Source organism: Babylonia areolata, chromosome 6, assembly GCF_041734735.1.
Source record: "Babylonia areolata isolate BAREFJ2019XMU chromosome 6, ASM4173473v1, whole genome shotgun sequence".
In the NCBI taxonomy this organism is placed as follows: Eukaryota; Metazoa; Mollusca; class Gastropoda; order Neogastropoda; family Buccinidae; genus Babylonia; species Babylonia areolata.
The window spans coordinates 23,217,502-23,233,600 of NC_134881.1; the positions used below are offsets into that span (position 1 = coordinate 23,217,502).

The 16,099-nt window shown below is 41.5% G+C and overlaps 1 protein-coding gene across 3 annotated transcripts; it reads left to right on the forward strand.

Annotated features, from left to right (window-relative positions):
• Nucleotides 1–2,298: 2,298 nt before the first annotated feature.
• Nucleotides 2,299–15,808, forward strand: LOC143283328 (general transcription factor IIE subunit 1-like). 3 transcript variants are annotated; one of them, XM_076589527.1, is made up of 7 exons: nucleotides 2,299–2,361; nucleotides 3,681–3,818; nucleotides 8,041–8,291; nucleotides 9,549–9,812; nucleotides 10,085–10,310; nucleotides 13,276–13,456; nucleotides 15,175–15,808. In XM_076589527.1, the coding sequence occupies exons 2-7, from the start codon at nucleotides 3,690–3,692 to the stop codon at nucleotides 15,369–15,371; spliced, it is 1,248 nt and encodes a 415-aa protein (XP_076445642.1). In that variant the 5' UTR covers nucleotides 2,299–2,361; nucleotides 3,681–3,689; the 3' UTR covers nucleotides 15,372–15,808. The 3 variants fall into 3 exon arrangements, with proteins under 3 accessions (XP_076445642.1, XP_076445641.1, XP_076445643.1); XM_076589526.1 differs by having other exon boundaries at nucleotides 2,305–2,657; XM_076589528.1 differs by having other exon boundaries at nucleotides 2,305–2,657; nucleotides 15,193–15,808.
• The last annotated feature ends 291 nt before the right edge of the window (nucleotides 15,809–16,099 follow it).

Here is a 16,099-nt window from a genome sequence, read left to right on the forward strand (position 1 = left end):
TTTCACACAATTTCTCCACTATCTTTGTTTTTCCTGTGGCTGTCTTCTTTTGTCTTAGGTTTCCCAGTTTTTGTTCCAGAGTACCCTGTTTGTTTTGTTTTTATTTAGTAATCTCTCCATCCCCTTTTTTCTCCGTATTAGTCTCCGTGTATTCATCCGTTTTCCCTTCAGTAATCCTTGTCTCCCGTGTCTCTACATGTCTTTGTCAGTTTTCCCCACAAACCTATAAATTGACCTATACGTCCGTGTTTTCCCCCTTGTCTCTATATACAGGCCTCACATCTATGTCCTTCCCTGTCTTCTTATCACTATCTACGTTTTCTGTCTCGTTCTCTTTCTCCACTTTCTAAGTGTCCTCTCTCTCTCTCTCTCTGCACTCTGATTGTCTCCCCTGTGTCTGGGTTTGTCTGGCAGGTTCTCCGTGTCTTCTGGCCTGTGTCTCTTTTTCCTCTCTTCCGTATCACTGTTCTCTGCAGCCTCTGTTTCTTGTTCTCTTTCTCAACTTGACCCCCCGTGTGTTCGTTTCCTCTTTGTTTCACTACAGTGTCTCAGTGTTTCACTACTGTTTCGGCCACTGTCTCAGTGTCCACGTCAGTTTCAACCGAGGCTGTCTCACTGAGATACATATACATCTATATATGTGTGTATGGTCTCTCTCCTGACGTCAGTTCTCTCTGTCCATGTCCTCTGTCTGAGTTCCCCTTGTCTCCGTTATTTTCTTGTGTCTGTCAGTCTGTGTACGACTGACTTCATTGTCTCTGTTTCCCGTGTGTGTGTGTGTGTGTGTGTGTGTGTGATGGAAGCTGCGATACGTAGCCTAGAAATGAGTGTGTGGAGGAGGGGGGTAGAGGAGGTGCAGGGTAATGTGTGTGTGTGTGTGTGTGTGTGTGTGTGTGTGTGTGTGTGTGTGTGTGTGTGTGTTGGGGCTCATGTACGTTTATGTGTATTTGACTGTGCTTCAGTTCATGTCTGTGAAGCTGTGTGTTTGGTGCGTGTCTGTTGTGCATGTGTGGGTGTATGTGCGGATGTGTGTCTCCATGTTTTGCATTTATTTGCTTATTTATCATCGTTGTTGTCTTTTTTATTTATTCATTTATTTGTCCCGCGAACGCAGTGACGCCTCCTTGAGCGACTGAAACTGAAACTGTTTCCCGGCATATCCTGCTACTGTCTCCGACTCAGTCTCTGTCCCCATTTCCCCAGTCACGGTGTCTTCTCGGCCAGTCTCCGCCCTGCTTTTCGTGTCTTTGTCCAGTCTTTGTCTGTCCATGTTTCGGTCTTCCCTGTCTCTATCTCCCGCCTCAACCTTTCTGATACCTTTATTCACGTATTTTTTCCAGCTGTGCATGAGCCGGCGAACATTGAAGTACTGGGCCAGTTGTCCCACGCTTTACGACCCAGAGTGCTACCACTAGTCACCGTCAACCACGCATGCAAGTTTGGAACAGTGACGAGCCCAGAACGGCGACTGAACAGGCCCGGCTACTGACCAGGCCTCAAGCGTCTGACAAGAGCAACTGAGATCAAGTTAATCTTTTTTTCACAGTTGGGGGCGTCCAGCAATCGAACCCACAACTTTCTGATTATGAGCTCGGCGCTCAACCAAATGAGTCTCACAGACACCTGAATGGTACAACTAAAAAAAAAAAAAGAATTGTATCTTCATGAACTACTCAAAACTTCCATTCGCAGAAGTCGTGCCTTCAACTCAGTACAAAGAAAAAAAAAAGACAACGAAGAAGGGTGGTGAAAACGAGAAAGGAGAAGAAGAGGGATAGAGAGACAAATCAGGAGAGATGAAAGTACAGTACGATAAGGAGAGAGAAAAGAAAGATTGTGAGACATAGTATCCCGACTCTGAGAGGGTGATGTGGGTCCGGAGAAGAAGGGGAAAACTGAAGAAAGAAATAGAACAGAACTAAACAGGTTTAAAAATGAAAGAAAAGAAATTGAAAACAGAAAAAGTAAACGATATCCAAGGTCATGGTGATTTATATTTATGCTGAAACTTAACCAACTTGAAAATTACCAAGCATATGAAGTTGAAAGGAAAAAGATCAAGGACTACTGACAGTGAATACGTACACTCTTACACACCAAGCCCCGGCTCGCAAACACATCAACAGAAACACACGCGTGCGCACTACACACACACACACACACACACACACACACACACACACTGTGTTGGGGGATTTGCATCAGTTTGTGCAAGCCCTCTGCACCCCACAATCCGTCTGAAGACCACAAAACCATGCAAATAAAACAGTAACGATAACTCTGAGAGACAAGTTGTGGGAGAAAACCGCTTGCCGCTACTGACTAGGATACGTCGTGCAGTATTGTCCAATAATATACACTGTAATGACTTAATTCTCGGACTAACTGATTTATCATACCTTTACCAGAAGGAATAGTTTTAGGCAAATGTATTTTTATTATTGAAAGCGGTTGTCTGGACCGTAAGACAGACGGCGTCTGCGAAGTTCTCGACAGCAGAGAATAGGGGGGAAACAAACAACAAATATAAACATTTTTACTGACGAAAAAAAAAGAAAAGTTATGGTATAAACACGCATACGCTCATTGCATGCATATTAGTTTGACAAGTTTCAATCGATTGGTAGACAGCACGACGTTTGGGCTGGATTCACTGAGTGAGTAAAGTTTAGCTTTTAGGACAAGATAACAGTTGACACACGTGGTTATATTGTCAAATTTATTTTTCTTTCAGTCCAGCACATTTAGTCCCATTTGATTTAACTTGGACACAAACGGAAGAGCTAGTGCTTGTAAATGTCAGAACATAATGTGATTATTATGTGAGTTTTGTTTGTAGAATCCTAATGTTAGACTGGGTTTGAAGCTTGTGCAATGAGGGTGGGAGCTGGAGAGAGGAGGGGAGGGGGTGGGGTTCTTTGAGTAGGGAGCAGGGTGGAGATGGGAATGGATGAATTTGTGGGTTGAAGAGGGGAGAAGGAGAGTCGTGTGTGTGTGTGTGTGTGTGTGTGTGTGTGTGTGTGTGATTATATTTCAATGTAAATGTTAAGAACTTTTTAATTTATTTTCATTTTCATTCTAATGTTTGGACATGTTGAACAGTGAATTTCTGTACCTTGCTTCAGACAATAACCAGTCTTGAGTTGTGAACATCATAAACATAAGAGCTTATTCTATAACACAAGTTAAAATTGTTTGTAAATATAGTAAATAGTTTGAAACTTGAGTTTGAAATGAGCTTATTGTATTAGACACTCTCTGCATGCTACCTCAAGTACCATTTTCATAGTGGATGCAATGGCCAAATGGAAAATGATAGGGAAATACTTCAGCAGGTGAGGTACTTGTGTTGAAAAGTTGCACAAGAAAAGTCAAAGAGGATACAGACTTTGTATTTCTGAAGTCTGAATAGTGTGTGCGTGCGTGCGTGCGTGCGTGCGTGCGTGCGTGCGTGCGTGCGTGCGTGCGTGTGTGTGTGTGTGTGTGTGTGTGTGTGTGTTCATGTGAGTGTGAGACAGCAGGCCAAAGATTTTTTTTAATTTTGAAGAAATATGGTTTGGAGTGAAAGAAATAGGGTCATGGTTTGGGAATTATAATCACACTTTGTAAAGTCTGTTTCCTCTGGGGCCTGAAAGAAGTTTGTCCGTTAATTGTGGACTTCGTGATTCTCTTGCGTGCAGCAAGACAAGATGGATGCTGATGTACAGACTGAAGTTCCACTGGTGCTGAAAAAGTTGGTGCGGTTGATTACACGAGGGTTCTTCACCATGGAGCATGCTATCATTGTCGACATGCTTGTAAGACATCCTTGCATCAAGGTGAGAGAGTGGTTCTTCTTCCATTAAGTGACCACAATCAACCCTCTGATTCTTATGTCGCTGTTATGAAAGGGGGGCCTACCAGTCAGCGAGGAAAAAAAAGAAAAAAAGAAGAAAGTATTTGTATTGCCAGTCTTGCTGCCACCAAGACACCCCACACAGTCTTTTTGGGTCTCCTCTCACAAGATCCCTCCACATACATTGCCAGTCTTGCTGCCACCAAGACACACCATTCAGTCAAAACTCAGTGAAGTCCCCTCTCACAGGATCCATTCATTTTTATCTTTCTTTTTTATCTAATGAATTGTGAGATGTTTGCTCTGCCATTTCATCTCCCCTGGGCCCCCCAGAGCTAATCCCCAGAGCGACCCAGTTGAGCCAGGCCAAGCTTTTTGGACTAATTTCAGTTCTAATTTACCATCCCCACCCTTTCCCTCCCTCCCACCCTCCCCACCCTCCATCTGCTTATGGATCAGTATCGTGTCTGCTGGAGGCCCCTTGCAAGTGCATCCAGCACAGTGTCTTTCAGGTGGTGGTTTGTTCTGGTCCTGAATGTGTCCACAGTCTCAGTATCTGCAATGAACTGTGGGAGCTGGTCCCATTCCCGAATGGTGCGAGGCAGGAACGAAAAGTGCCTGTATCTGTTGGCGCCCTGGGTTGGGATACGTTGGAACTGCTGGTTGTGGTCTCTGCGACTACGCTCTGGAAGGGGTTTCAGCTTAGTTTTGTCGGCTGGAGCCAGGTCATGGTGCATTTTGTACAGCATGGCGAGTCGTGCTGCCTGTCTTCATTGCTGCAGAGATGACCATCCCAGCCTTTCCAGCATCTGTGTCACACTGGCTGTTCTATGGTATCGATTTGTGACAAACCTGGCTGCTCTTTTTTGGATGGCTTCTATCTGAATTATGTCGCTCTCAAGATAGGGGTCCCAGACAGAGCTAGCATAATCCAGAAGTGGTCGCACAAATACCAGGTAGGCTTTCTCTCTGAGCCTAGAAGAGGCTATCTTGAGATTTCGACAGAGAAATCCTAGGGTACGTCCTACTTTTGCCACTATGTTGTTCACGTGTTTGTCCCATTTCATGTTTGCCTGGAGGGTGACTCCCAGGTACTTTGCTGTTTGTACAGTCGCTAGGGTGTGGCCATGGAGTTTGTAATCACTTAGAATGGGGTTTTCGTTTCTTGTGACTGGGAGTGTGGTGCATTTGTCAGGATGGAAGACCATGTCCCATTTTTTTTCCCATATCTCGAGGTTTTGCAGGTCTTGCTGGAGCTGTTGCATGTCGACAGCTGCTGTTATTGTGGAGTAGATCGCTGTATCGTCAGCAAAGATTCTTACTTTTGAGCTCAGATTTTTGGGCAGGTTGTTTATGCACACTAAGAATAGACATGGTCCTAAGACTGAGCCCTGTGGTACTCCAGACTTGACATTGGAAAACTCTGCTTTCTCTCCATCAACAACAACTGCTTGGCGTCTGTTAGTAAGGAAACTCCTGATCCATCTGTGGACATTGCCGTTGATGCTGTAGTCGTAGATTTTGTGGAGTAGGAAACTGTGATTCACCTTATCGAATGCTTTCGCAAAGTCAAGGATAAGCATGTCAGTCTGAAGCCTGTCTGCCAAGTTTGAAGTTAACTCTTCAACTAGTTCTAGCACCTGTGTTTCGCAGGATCTGTTTTTCCTAAAGCCGTGCTGCTGGTGACAGAGTATTTCGTTGTTTTCCAGGTGTTCCATCAAGGAGTGGACAACAATATGTTCCAGGAGTTTGCATGCGATGCAGGTTAGGGACACAGGTCTGTAGTTTGCTGGGTTGTAGTGCTCTCCCTTTTTGAAAATTGGTGAGACTAATGCTTTTCTCCAGTCTGACGGTACTTGACCAGTGTGAAGGGAGGACCTGTAGATGATGGTGAGGGCAGGCGCTAGTTCTGTGGACAGCTCTTTGAGTATTCTTGAGCTGATCTCATCTGGACCGCTGGCTTTGTCTGGTTTGAGGTTCTTCAGCAGTCTACGCACTCCTTCTGTGACATTAATTTCCTCTAGCACAGTGAAGTTTCCCTCCTGAGTGCCGCATTTATGTTCATATTCATCTCGGGAGTACTGTTTACCATCACTGAAGGCTGTAACTGATGGTCTAATAGCTCTGCTTTTCCTTTGGCATCTGTCACTAGACGTCCGTTGGCCTTCAGTGGTGCTACACCAGAGTTTGTTGATTTCTGGTTTTTTATGTAGGCCCAGAATCTTTTATACTTGGGTCTACTCTGCTCAGTGGGCACATCTTCGTCAGCTAATGTACTGCTGATGTAGTCCTAGAAGGCTCTCCTTGTATGTCTCTGTGCCTCTCGTCTGCATGCTCTTGCTTCAGCTCTGTGGTTTTCGTTTCCACTCTTGCGCCACTTTTTGTAAGCTCTATCTCTTTTGTTAGCTAGATGGCGAAGTTCTGGGGTTATCCAGGGTTGTCTCATGTTCGTCCATGACAGCTTGTGAGGGATGTAGGTTTCTGTTCCCTCATTTAGTTTACTTTTAAAATGCTGCCAGACTTCTTCTTTGTTTGCAGTGTCTTTCATATTGTCCAAGTCTTTAGTTATTTCGTTGGCAGATTCTCTCAGTTTTTCCCAGTCTGCTTTGTTGTAGAGTTTGATGTTCCTTTCTACTTGTTTCCTTTTCTGCGTATCTATGTTTAATTCGGCATAGACTACTTCGTGGTCTGATATACAGGGTAAGGGTTCTACTCTTGAGACCAGTTGAGGAGTATTTGTGATGATCAGGTCCAGCATATTGTTCTCTCTAGTTGGGAATGTCACCATTTGCTCCAGTCCATTGTCTTGCATGATTTCCATGAGTTTATGGTGTGTGTCAGGTTGCCCAGGTTTATTCATTGCACAGTAATCAGTTCATAATATTCTTATTTCTGAATGATGACAGGGTTCAGAAATGATTTCATGACATGGTAGAGAAAAGAGAGAGGCACGAAAAGAAGCAAAACAAAATCCAACCCTTCAACTAACGCTGCGGCCTTCATGACATCTCTTTTGATGGGAAGTACTCAGATAGATCATGCTAGTCATCACCATGGACTGTGGTTTGTGTATTATTATGTTCTTTGATACCTTTTTTTTTCTTGTCATCTTACACACAGCTTACTTTGGTTAACATAGATTGTATTATGTATATATATATTTTTATATTTTGCTTTTATTGTTTCTCGGAGATGGGATTTTCAGAAAATTTCCCAGTTTCAAGACCATTTGGAATGAAAGCAATAGCCAGGCTTTAAGGTTTGTTTTTGTTTGTCATGTTTTATTTGGTATTTTTTAAAAATTGCAGCCTTAGTTTATTTTTTTCCTCCTAATTTCTCAGAAAAAAAAGGAACAAAAAGATGAAAAAGATTACTAGCTCAAGTTGCTGTGAAAATACCGATAAATCATCAGTTTCATTTTTTTCAGATATTTTTACTGGTTATCTACCAGTCCTCAGATCCTTGTGCCTGTTCAAGAACATTTTCATTGAGTGTTTGTTTCTTTATTTGTGGATTCATTGTAGATTTAGAAAAAAAAATCTGCTGGTATTGATTTGGAATCTGTAATTACTTACAGTTAGAAACTGAACAGATTTCTAAACAGAATTCAGCTTTTTAGTTTTATTGGTAGGTTTTCTCTTCAAATCGGACATTGGTAACATTCAAAAATTTATTCCATGAATTGAAAACAGACAAAAGGAGTTAAATCAATGGAAATAGCATACTGAAAACATGTTCTGAATTCAGAAAATATGATTTATGGTATGTTTGTAAATGTAATTTGTAATTCATTTGATGACTGTTTTTTGATGTTTTCTCATGGATGAAAACCAGATGATGTGTGCTGTTGTAGAGAGGACCGAGTTGCATGTTTTGAATGTACATTGTTAAGGACAATGTTGAAAGAATGGGAAGATGTGATGACTTCATCTGTATACAACCTGTTGTAGTTTATGTCCTCTGTGCCTCTTCAACTATATTTATAGAACTATACGTTGACTGAACACAGTGGCATATGTTATTTAGTCAGTAATTGATGGAAGCAATGTTATACTTTGTTGTAAATTCACGTTTATGCCAGGAATAGAACCTTCATTGTTGGGGGGAAATATTAATATTTATTAGTCGCCAGAGTGTATTATAAAAAAAAAAAAAATGTTGAGGATTGAAGTTGATTATAATAATGAATTTGTTTTTCTCTAAAGGAAGACGATTTGGCAGAACTTCTGCGATATGAAAAGCGGCACTTACGTGCCTTGCTGAACACACTGAAGAATGAAAAGTTCCTGAAAAGTCGAATGCGAGTGGAAACGGATGCGGATGGCAGATCAACTCGCCACAGCTATTACTTCATCTCCTACAATGTGTTCGTGAATGTGGTCAAGTACAAATTGGATCACATCCGTAAAAAAATTGAGCAGGAAGAACGCAACTCCAGTAGTCGAGCATCTTTCAAGTGAGTTATTTAAAGTGCTGCGATTTGATTTGTACAAGCGAGTTATTTAAAGTGTTGTGATTCAGTTTGTACAAGTTAGTTATTTAAAGTGCTGTGATTTGATTTATACACGTGGTCAAGTTAAAAAGCCTATGTGTGAGTGTGTGTGTGTTTGTGTATGTGTGAATAAATGCCATTATGTGTGTAGAGTGTTGGCCTCGTGGTAACATGTCCGTCTAGGAAGCAAGAGAATCTGAACGCGCTGGCTCAAGTCCCACAGTCGTCAGTACCTTCTCCCCCTCCACTAGACCTTGAGTGATGTCTGGATGCTAGTCATTCAGATATATATATATAACAATGAACTAAGGTCCCGTATGCAGCATGCACGTACCGCACATAAAAGAACCCATGGCAACAAAAGGGTTGTCCCTGGCAAAGTTATGGGGAAAAATTTACTTCATTAGGAAAATAAATAAAATTGCAGGCACAGAAAATGCAAGAAATTGGGGGGTAGGGGTGGGGGTGTGTGCTCTCAGTGTAGTGACGTGCTTTCCCTAGGGAGAGCTGCCCAAATTTCATGCTCAGAAATCTGTTGTGACAAAAGAGTAATACAATACAACAATATATACATGTGTGTGATAAATGTCATTGTGTTGGATATATATGCCTGTGTACATATGAAGTTGACATACAGATGAATACTGAAAGGGGCTTGGAGAAGGGGGAGATTGAAAGTGAGTGAAAGAGAGAGCTTAGAGAGGGAGAAGTGTTGACTGAAAGAGGGAGAGAGAGAGAGAGGACAGATAAGAGACAGGAATATATGTGCATTGCAAATTGCTGCATGTAAGAGGTTGAGATCTTGATGGTGGTTCAGGCACCAGACATTCAACAAAATCAGTTTATCAGCCAGTTGGAAGGCTTTTTGTAAATAAGATCTTAAATCATGACTGTCACTGTGTCATGATTCATACCTGCTTGTGAGTGTGGTTCAAAACAGTTGAGAATCGCACTTGGAAGGTATAACTTAAAGCTTTCTTTAAATCTGAAATACAGAAGTAGACATTACTCACATTTGTGCTCCAGTGACGATGAGCGAGACATTCTGGAATGGCAGCAATGTTTTCCTGCTTGAAATTTAAGGACCGTTCATTCGTTGTGCAGTTGTGTTTTCGGGGGGAAGAAATAGGGTTGGAGGGGGAGGGGGAAATCAGAGAGAAAGTGGCATAACCACCAGTCTAAATAGAAAAAAAAGAAAGAAAAGATAATGTCTCCTGCTAGATGTCCTGACTGCAGCAAGACCTTCACGGACTTTGAGGTGGGGCAGCTGCTGGACTTTGCCACCCAGCGGCTGCTGTGCACGTTCTGCCAGGCGGAGGTGGCTGAGGATGAGAGCTCTCTGCCTGCCAAGGACGCCCGCACCTCGCTGGCCCGCTTCAACGAGCAGATCCAGCCCATCTACGACCTGCTGCAGGAGTGTGAGGAGATCAAACTGGCTGCCAACCTGCTGGAGCCCGAACCCACCGACATCAGAAAGCTCACACGGTGAGTGAATGATTGCCTGTCAGCTTTCGGTCAAGCAGCTGGTAAATGCTGTGTAAAAGTTTCTCCTGTGTAGATTGTGCTGTAGATGTGTGCAAGGGATGCACTATGTGTAGACTGGAACAGTAAATGTGTGTTGAAGTCCGCTGCGAGAGGGAGAGACGGACGGTTTGAATACAGAACATTATATTTTATTTCATCTGACTTTCTTTATGCATGTTTTTATAATTAATTGTAATTCAAATTTTTTTTTATATTCCATTCCATCCTTGAAGGAGCCAAGGCGCCAACCAGCAGAACAAAGCCCGACCGGACGCAGACAACATGGTTTGGAGCGGTTCCTCGTCACGCAACTTGGGGTTCGGTTACTCCGAGTCGAGCGTCACTATCACAGTGGGGGAGGACGGGGGCGCTGCGTCCCCGGAGAAGAAAGAGGTGCCCATCTGGATGCAGAAGAGCACAGTGGACGGGGTTCCTATGCTGGACGGAGGAGACACTTTGGTACTGTGTGAATGTGTTGTTTTTTTTTTTTTTCTTGTGTGTGGTGTGGTAGTAGTATTCAGTTTTATGTTTTTCCACTTCGAGTGATATTAGATGGGGAGGGGAGAATGGTTACAGTGGGTGAGGGATAGGGGAAAGGGTGTGTATGTGTGTGTGTGTATGTGTGTGTGTGTGTGCGTGTGTGTGCGTGTAAACATGCATGTGCGTGTGTGTGTTTGTGTGTGCAAACATGCATGTGTGTGTGTGTGTGTGTGTGTGTGCGTATGTGTGCCTCTGTGTGTATGTGCCTGTGTGTATGTGTGCCTGTGTAGAAAAAAATTGTGTGTGGAATGTGTGTGTTAAGCATGTGAGTGTGTGTGTGTGTGTGTGTGTGTGTGTGTGTGTGTGTGTGTGTGTGTGTGTAATGTTTGTGTGTATGAGAGAAAGAGATGGCATATCTTTTTTTAAATTACTGTTTTTGTTTTAAAAAAAAAACTACAATAGTAAAGAACTGTGAACATATAGAAGAAAAAATACATACACATCCAAAAAAAGAGAAGGGAAAAACAGAAGAATGTCAGTTTTCTATCAGCCAACAGATTTTTTTTGTATTGATATCAGCTGGCAGGAAGAAATTTTGAAGGACAGTTTGAAGTTTAACAAAGTTATATGTGTTCCTGTTGTATTATATCTGTGGGTTACAACAGGCCTGATGCAGCCTTTGTAGTTGGCAGGGCTGTTAGCCAAATGACGAATGAACCTGTGGGTTAATATTGTTTAAAGTGTGGTATCAAATCAGGCTAAGAGAGCACATCACTGCTTGCTTGTTGATTTACAAGACTGGGGAAGAGGAGGTAGGAAGCAATAAGCTAAAAACTGTGGTCAGTCAAACGTAATCTAACGTACATGTATCTCTTCTTGCTTGAAGCCATGTTTTTTATTTTAATTTTTTTAAATATAATTATCATTATATTTTAATATAAAGTTTATTCAGGAAGCATTTACTCTATCACATTGACGCAAGCTTGTATCTGTCTGACGTCTATTAAAGCTGTGTTTTTAACTCACACAGTATGGCCAGTCCTCTCTTCTCCTCTACACAGACCCCTCGGATGTCCAGTGGGTGTCTGAATGACCCAACCTTTAGCTTCCGTCGTCAGAATTGTGGTATTCTTTGTCAACATTCACCTCTTCAGTATAAGAGCCTTCCGCTTGCAATATTTTGATGATGGTAATTGGGGTGAAACGCTGTTAACGTCGTCTCTTTCGCTGTTCGTATGGAGAGAGTTAATCCTTTTGACTGTTCATGCGCCAATCAGTGACTTCCTAGTTGAACGCTTCAGGGGTCAATTAGTGACTTGTGCGCTCAACGCCTCAGGCGCCGACCAGGGACTTGTACACTACGAGTTACCAACCTCACTCATTCTTCTTTTCGTGAAATCACAAAAGTTTGAAATGTTCACCATGTGTTTCCTGAACATCTGTTCTACATTTGACTAGCAAGTTGAGCATGTTGTCGAATATTTCCGAATTTTTTTAGCAGATTTCGCCAGTCGAAGCATGGCCAGCACTTCAGGAAACAAACAAAAGGGTTTTCGATGGTAATTCACTCGCTGGAGTGCCGATTGCTGACAGTGACAGTGGAGAAGAATTCGCTAGATCGGTCGAGAATGATTGACAAGTAAGACAAAGACATTTAATAATGTGCAAAGACATTTGTGAAAGGAGCCAAGAAACGTTCCAGTTTTGCAACATACATTGTGTGTGGTGTTGGTGTTTTCAGATATGATGTGGTTTTTTTTTCTGTGTGTTTTTGTGTGTGTGTGTTTTTTTTTTGTGTGCTATATCAAATTGACACAAATATATTATTTGATAATGTAAAAAGACATTTGTGAAAGGAACCGTGAAACTTTCCATTTTTGCAACATACAGTGTGTGTTGTGGTGATACTTTGTGTGTGTGTGTGTGTGTGTGTGTGTGTGTGTGTATTCTTCTCATATCTGCACTTTTTTTTTCATTTATTTTATTTTATTTTATTTTTTTATCGTTTAATTTTGATTTTAATTTTTTAATTTAAAAAAAAGAGATTTTTTTGGTCATATCTGCACTTAAGTGAGTGCACATTTTATTACACTGTGTTATGTCTATGCTTCCAGTTGTATTTCCCGGTCTGTGTGTTCATTTTTCACTTGAAATGGTGTATTTTATGTTTGAAACAACTAAGAATATGTGAAAACTGCTCAAAAGTACATACTTTTTCATTTTCATCAACTGATGTCAAACTTCAGTCAATGTGTTCATACAAATTAAAAATGCTTATCATAATTTGCATTCTTTGACCTTTAAAAAGAGCTATGAATGAAGAAGATTGAATGAGTAGAAGCGATGTTGTGGCAGGTTAAAGTGGGTTGGTGGTGACACAGTTTTCCCTCTCCTGCACAGCTGGTTTAGACAGAAGTGTACTGCTGCTCAGCTGGTTTGTACAGTGAGCTAGCTCAGCACCTCTGGCGATGAAAGGGTTAAAGGCCCAAGGCATGTAAAAAAACATTGCTGTGATCCAATGAAGATTTGTTAAGGTTTCTTGATTTTTTTTATTTATTTTTTTTTTTTATTTTTTTTAATTTTTAAGGTCAGGGGGTTGTTTCCACTACACGAGAGTAATGATTAATGTATCATAGTCAGTTGTGTTCTACTATGACCGTCAGAACAGCAGGGGAGGTAACTGCTGTCCTTACTATCTGGGCTAGAATTTGATAATAGTGGAGAGTGTCTTGCCCAAGTTACATCCCCACTCTTTTAGGACAGCGTATTGTATGAACATAACAAACAAGCATCAGTGATCAAAATCATAATTCTGTCAGTGTTTAGAAAGCATACCCCTCCATATGCCCTCCCCCCTCCCGCAAAAAATAAAAGAGCTAAAACATGCTGCAGCCCACAAGCTCACAAAGCCGCGTGATGTTCATCCGTGCTGTTGTTGTTGCAGTCGGGGGCGGCCAGTGAAGCCAGCACATCGCGTGCACCCTCCAGTGCCGTTCACAATGAGGACATCATGCAGACACTGCTGGTCCATGAGCCCAAAGCAGGGTCGTCACGGTTACCTGACCAGGAATCCAGCGACGATTCCGACAGGGAGGCAGAGAGCTTTCCTATTGCGGCTGCAGGAGGTTAGTAGTTGTTGGCCATTTCATTTATTAATTTATTTGGCGTGTGTGTGTGTGTTTGTCGATGGTGTGTGTGTGTGTGTGTGTGTGTGTGTGTTTGTCAATGGTGTGTGTGTGTGTGTGTGTGTGTGTGTGTGTGTGTGTGTGTGACACTTTGTAAGATGAAAGACAGTTGTGGAGGGTTTGTTTTACTTGCTTAGTTTGTTTGTCTCAGGTTCTATTGGTGTTTGGTTTTTTTTTTTTTGGATTGGGGGTGGGAGAGGGGGTTGTTGTGTTTTTTCTCAGTGTGTTTGATTTATTCAGTGGTTGTGTAATCTGTGAATGGATGTGAGTGTGAGGAAATGTGTACATGTCTGTCTTTGTGTCGGAGAGTGTTGTGTGTGTGTGGATGTATTTTGCAGCATAAATGCGGTGATCACAAACTCTTGTGCTGTCTGTCATCTTTCGTCAGCGTCTTTGCAGCTTCCTGCATAGTTAATGACAGTTACAAGTGACAGATTTCAGTCCGATTGATACTTTTGTGGATGAGGTTTTTTGTGATTTTTTTTGTTTTTTGTTTTTGTTTTTTGTGGATGGCGAAGGGTTGTTTGTTTTTAAAGAAATCAGATTTGCTCATTTTGGTTCTGCAGTTGGCCATGATCTGTTCGTTTGTCTATCAGTTTCTGAACACACATATTGATTGGATCTGTTTGTATGATTTGATTTGTTTGTTGTTTCACAATTTTGCTGATGAAATTTGTTCCACTCCCATGTATTTTTTGTGTGTGTGGGAGGATTACCTTCTATTTTGGTGGGACTTCATCACTTCTTTTGGTGTAAAAAGTTCTATTTAACTACATGTACTTTACCATGACCCACCAGTGCAGACGTCGGCAGGGGTCTGATTCTGTCCTGTGCAAACTACTACCCTCTTATGCGGAGAGAATGAAAGTAATTACAGTGGATAACCTCCCGGAAGTAGGTTACCTCCCCTCAGTATCCCTGACTAGCTTCCTCTTTTTTCCAGCAGCCATTTTGACACCTGCTCCTGTGCTCTTCATGCAGCTGAGTTGGTTTTTTTTTTTTTTTTTTTTTTTTTTTTTTGTTTTGCATTTTCTGCCTCTCAATCGATTCTTTGGCACTTTTTGACTCACTTGTGTAAACAAAGTGAGTCTATGTTTTAACCCGGTGTTCGGTTGTCTGTGTGTGTGTGTGTGTGTGTCCGTGTGTCTGTATGTCTGTGGTAAACTTTAACATTGACATTTTCTCTGCAAATACATTGTCAGCTGACACCAAATTTGGCATAGAAATAGGAAAAATTCAGTTCTTTCCAGTCATCTTGTTTAAAACAATATTGCACCTCTGGGATGGGCACAAAAAAAAAGAAAGAAAAAAAAGAAGCCTAATTATATGCAAACTGCATTTACTGTTATATTTATATTTTTTGTATTCTCTAAACTTGGCACTTTGACCTCTTATTCTGACACAACAACAAGAGGAGTCATTATTATCATTTTTTGTTCAAACAGGAACTTCTTTTGCTCAGCATGGAAGTTTTATTTATTTTGCAAACGTTTTGGTGCAGATAGTAAAAAAGGGAAATTACTCTGTAATTAATGCTAGGGGACTTAATTTATCACAAGTGAGTCTTGAAGGCCTTGCCTCTCTTGTTTTGGTTTTGTTTGTACTTCCATGTACTGTTGAAGAAAGATAAACATGTAGCTGATGCTCCATGCCACCAGTGTCTTGTGATGCTGCAGGAGATGTGGAAGAAATGGAGAGCGAAGAAGAGGATGACTTGGGCCCCATGATCACCATCGGAGACAAACGTCTGTCGTACCACGAGGTGACGGACGAAATGGTGGCCTCCATGACGCCTGCCGAAAAGGAAGAGTACATCAGGATCGGTCAGGAGATGTACGAGAACTATTACGAATGATGACAGCCAAGACTGTGTGAAGCAGGAGTGTTCTTGTGTTTACTAGTTTTTTGGAAGTCTTTTTTTTTAAGATATGGTATAAATCACTGTCAGAGGATGATCAAAGGGTGTGTGTGAACATGGTTATTATTATTATTTTTTCTGCATCTCTCTGCTTTGAATATGTTAGCTCTTGAAAGATCTAGCCAGGTGAGTATATATTTGTGTGTGGAGATTGTGTGTGTGTGTGTGTGTGTGTGTGTGTGTGTGTGTGTGTGTGTGTGTATTTCAGTATGTGTTGGCTTGCAGATATATACATTGTATTTGAGAGCATGCATATGAGTATACTGTCAGTCTCAGATGTAATTTTCCATAAAGAAGGAAGAAAACAGTAAAGCTGTGTGTTTTTGGTGTATGAATGGTGAAAGGTTCATTTAGAATGATGGAAACAGATTTGGAGTCATTTGTCATGAAGTAAATTTGCTTGATCATCAAAGGCTGTGTTGCTTGTTGGAAGAACATGTCAAATCATGTGTGTGCATGTGGTGCGGAATTTTCTACTTATCTCCCTCTCGCCTCTTCCTCGTATTTTCTGTCTTACACACACATATGCACATGTGCACATACAAACACATATGGAATATTAAAAAAAAAGCTGGATTGATACCAGAAATGCATTTGCTTATTCAGAAAAAGACAGAAAAATATTCCGCGTGCAAGTGAATTTGCATATGTGTTTGCATGTGTGA

Coding starts and splice junctions, on each gene's coding strand:
- LOC143283328 (XM_076589527.1), top strand. CDS start 3,690: ATGGATGCTGATGTACAGACTGAAGTTCCACTGGTGCTGAAAAAGTTG. Junction 3,819..8,040: donor TAAGACATCCTTGCATCAAG/GTGAGAGAGTGG, acceptor TTTTCTCTAAAG/GAAGACGATTTGGCAGAACT. Junction 10,311..13,275: donor TGGACGGAGGAGACACTTTG/GTACTGTGTGAA, acceptor TTGTTGTTGCAG/TCGGGGGCGGCCAGTGAAGC.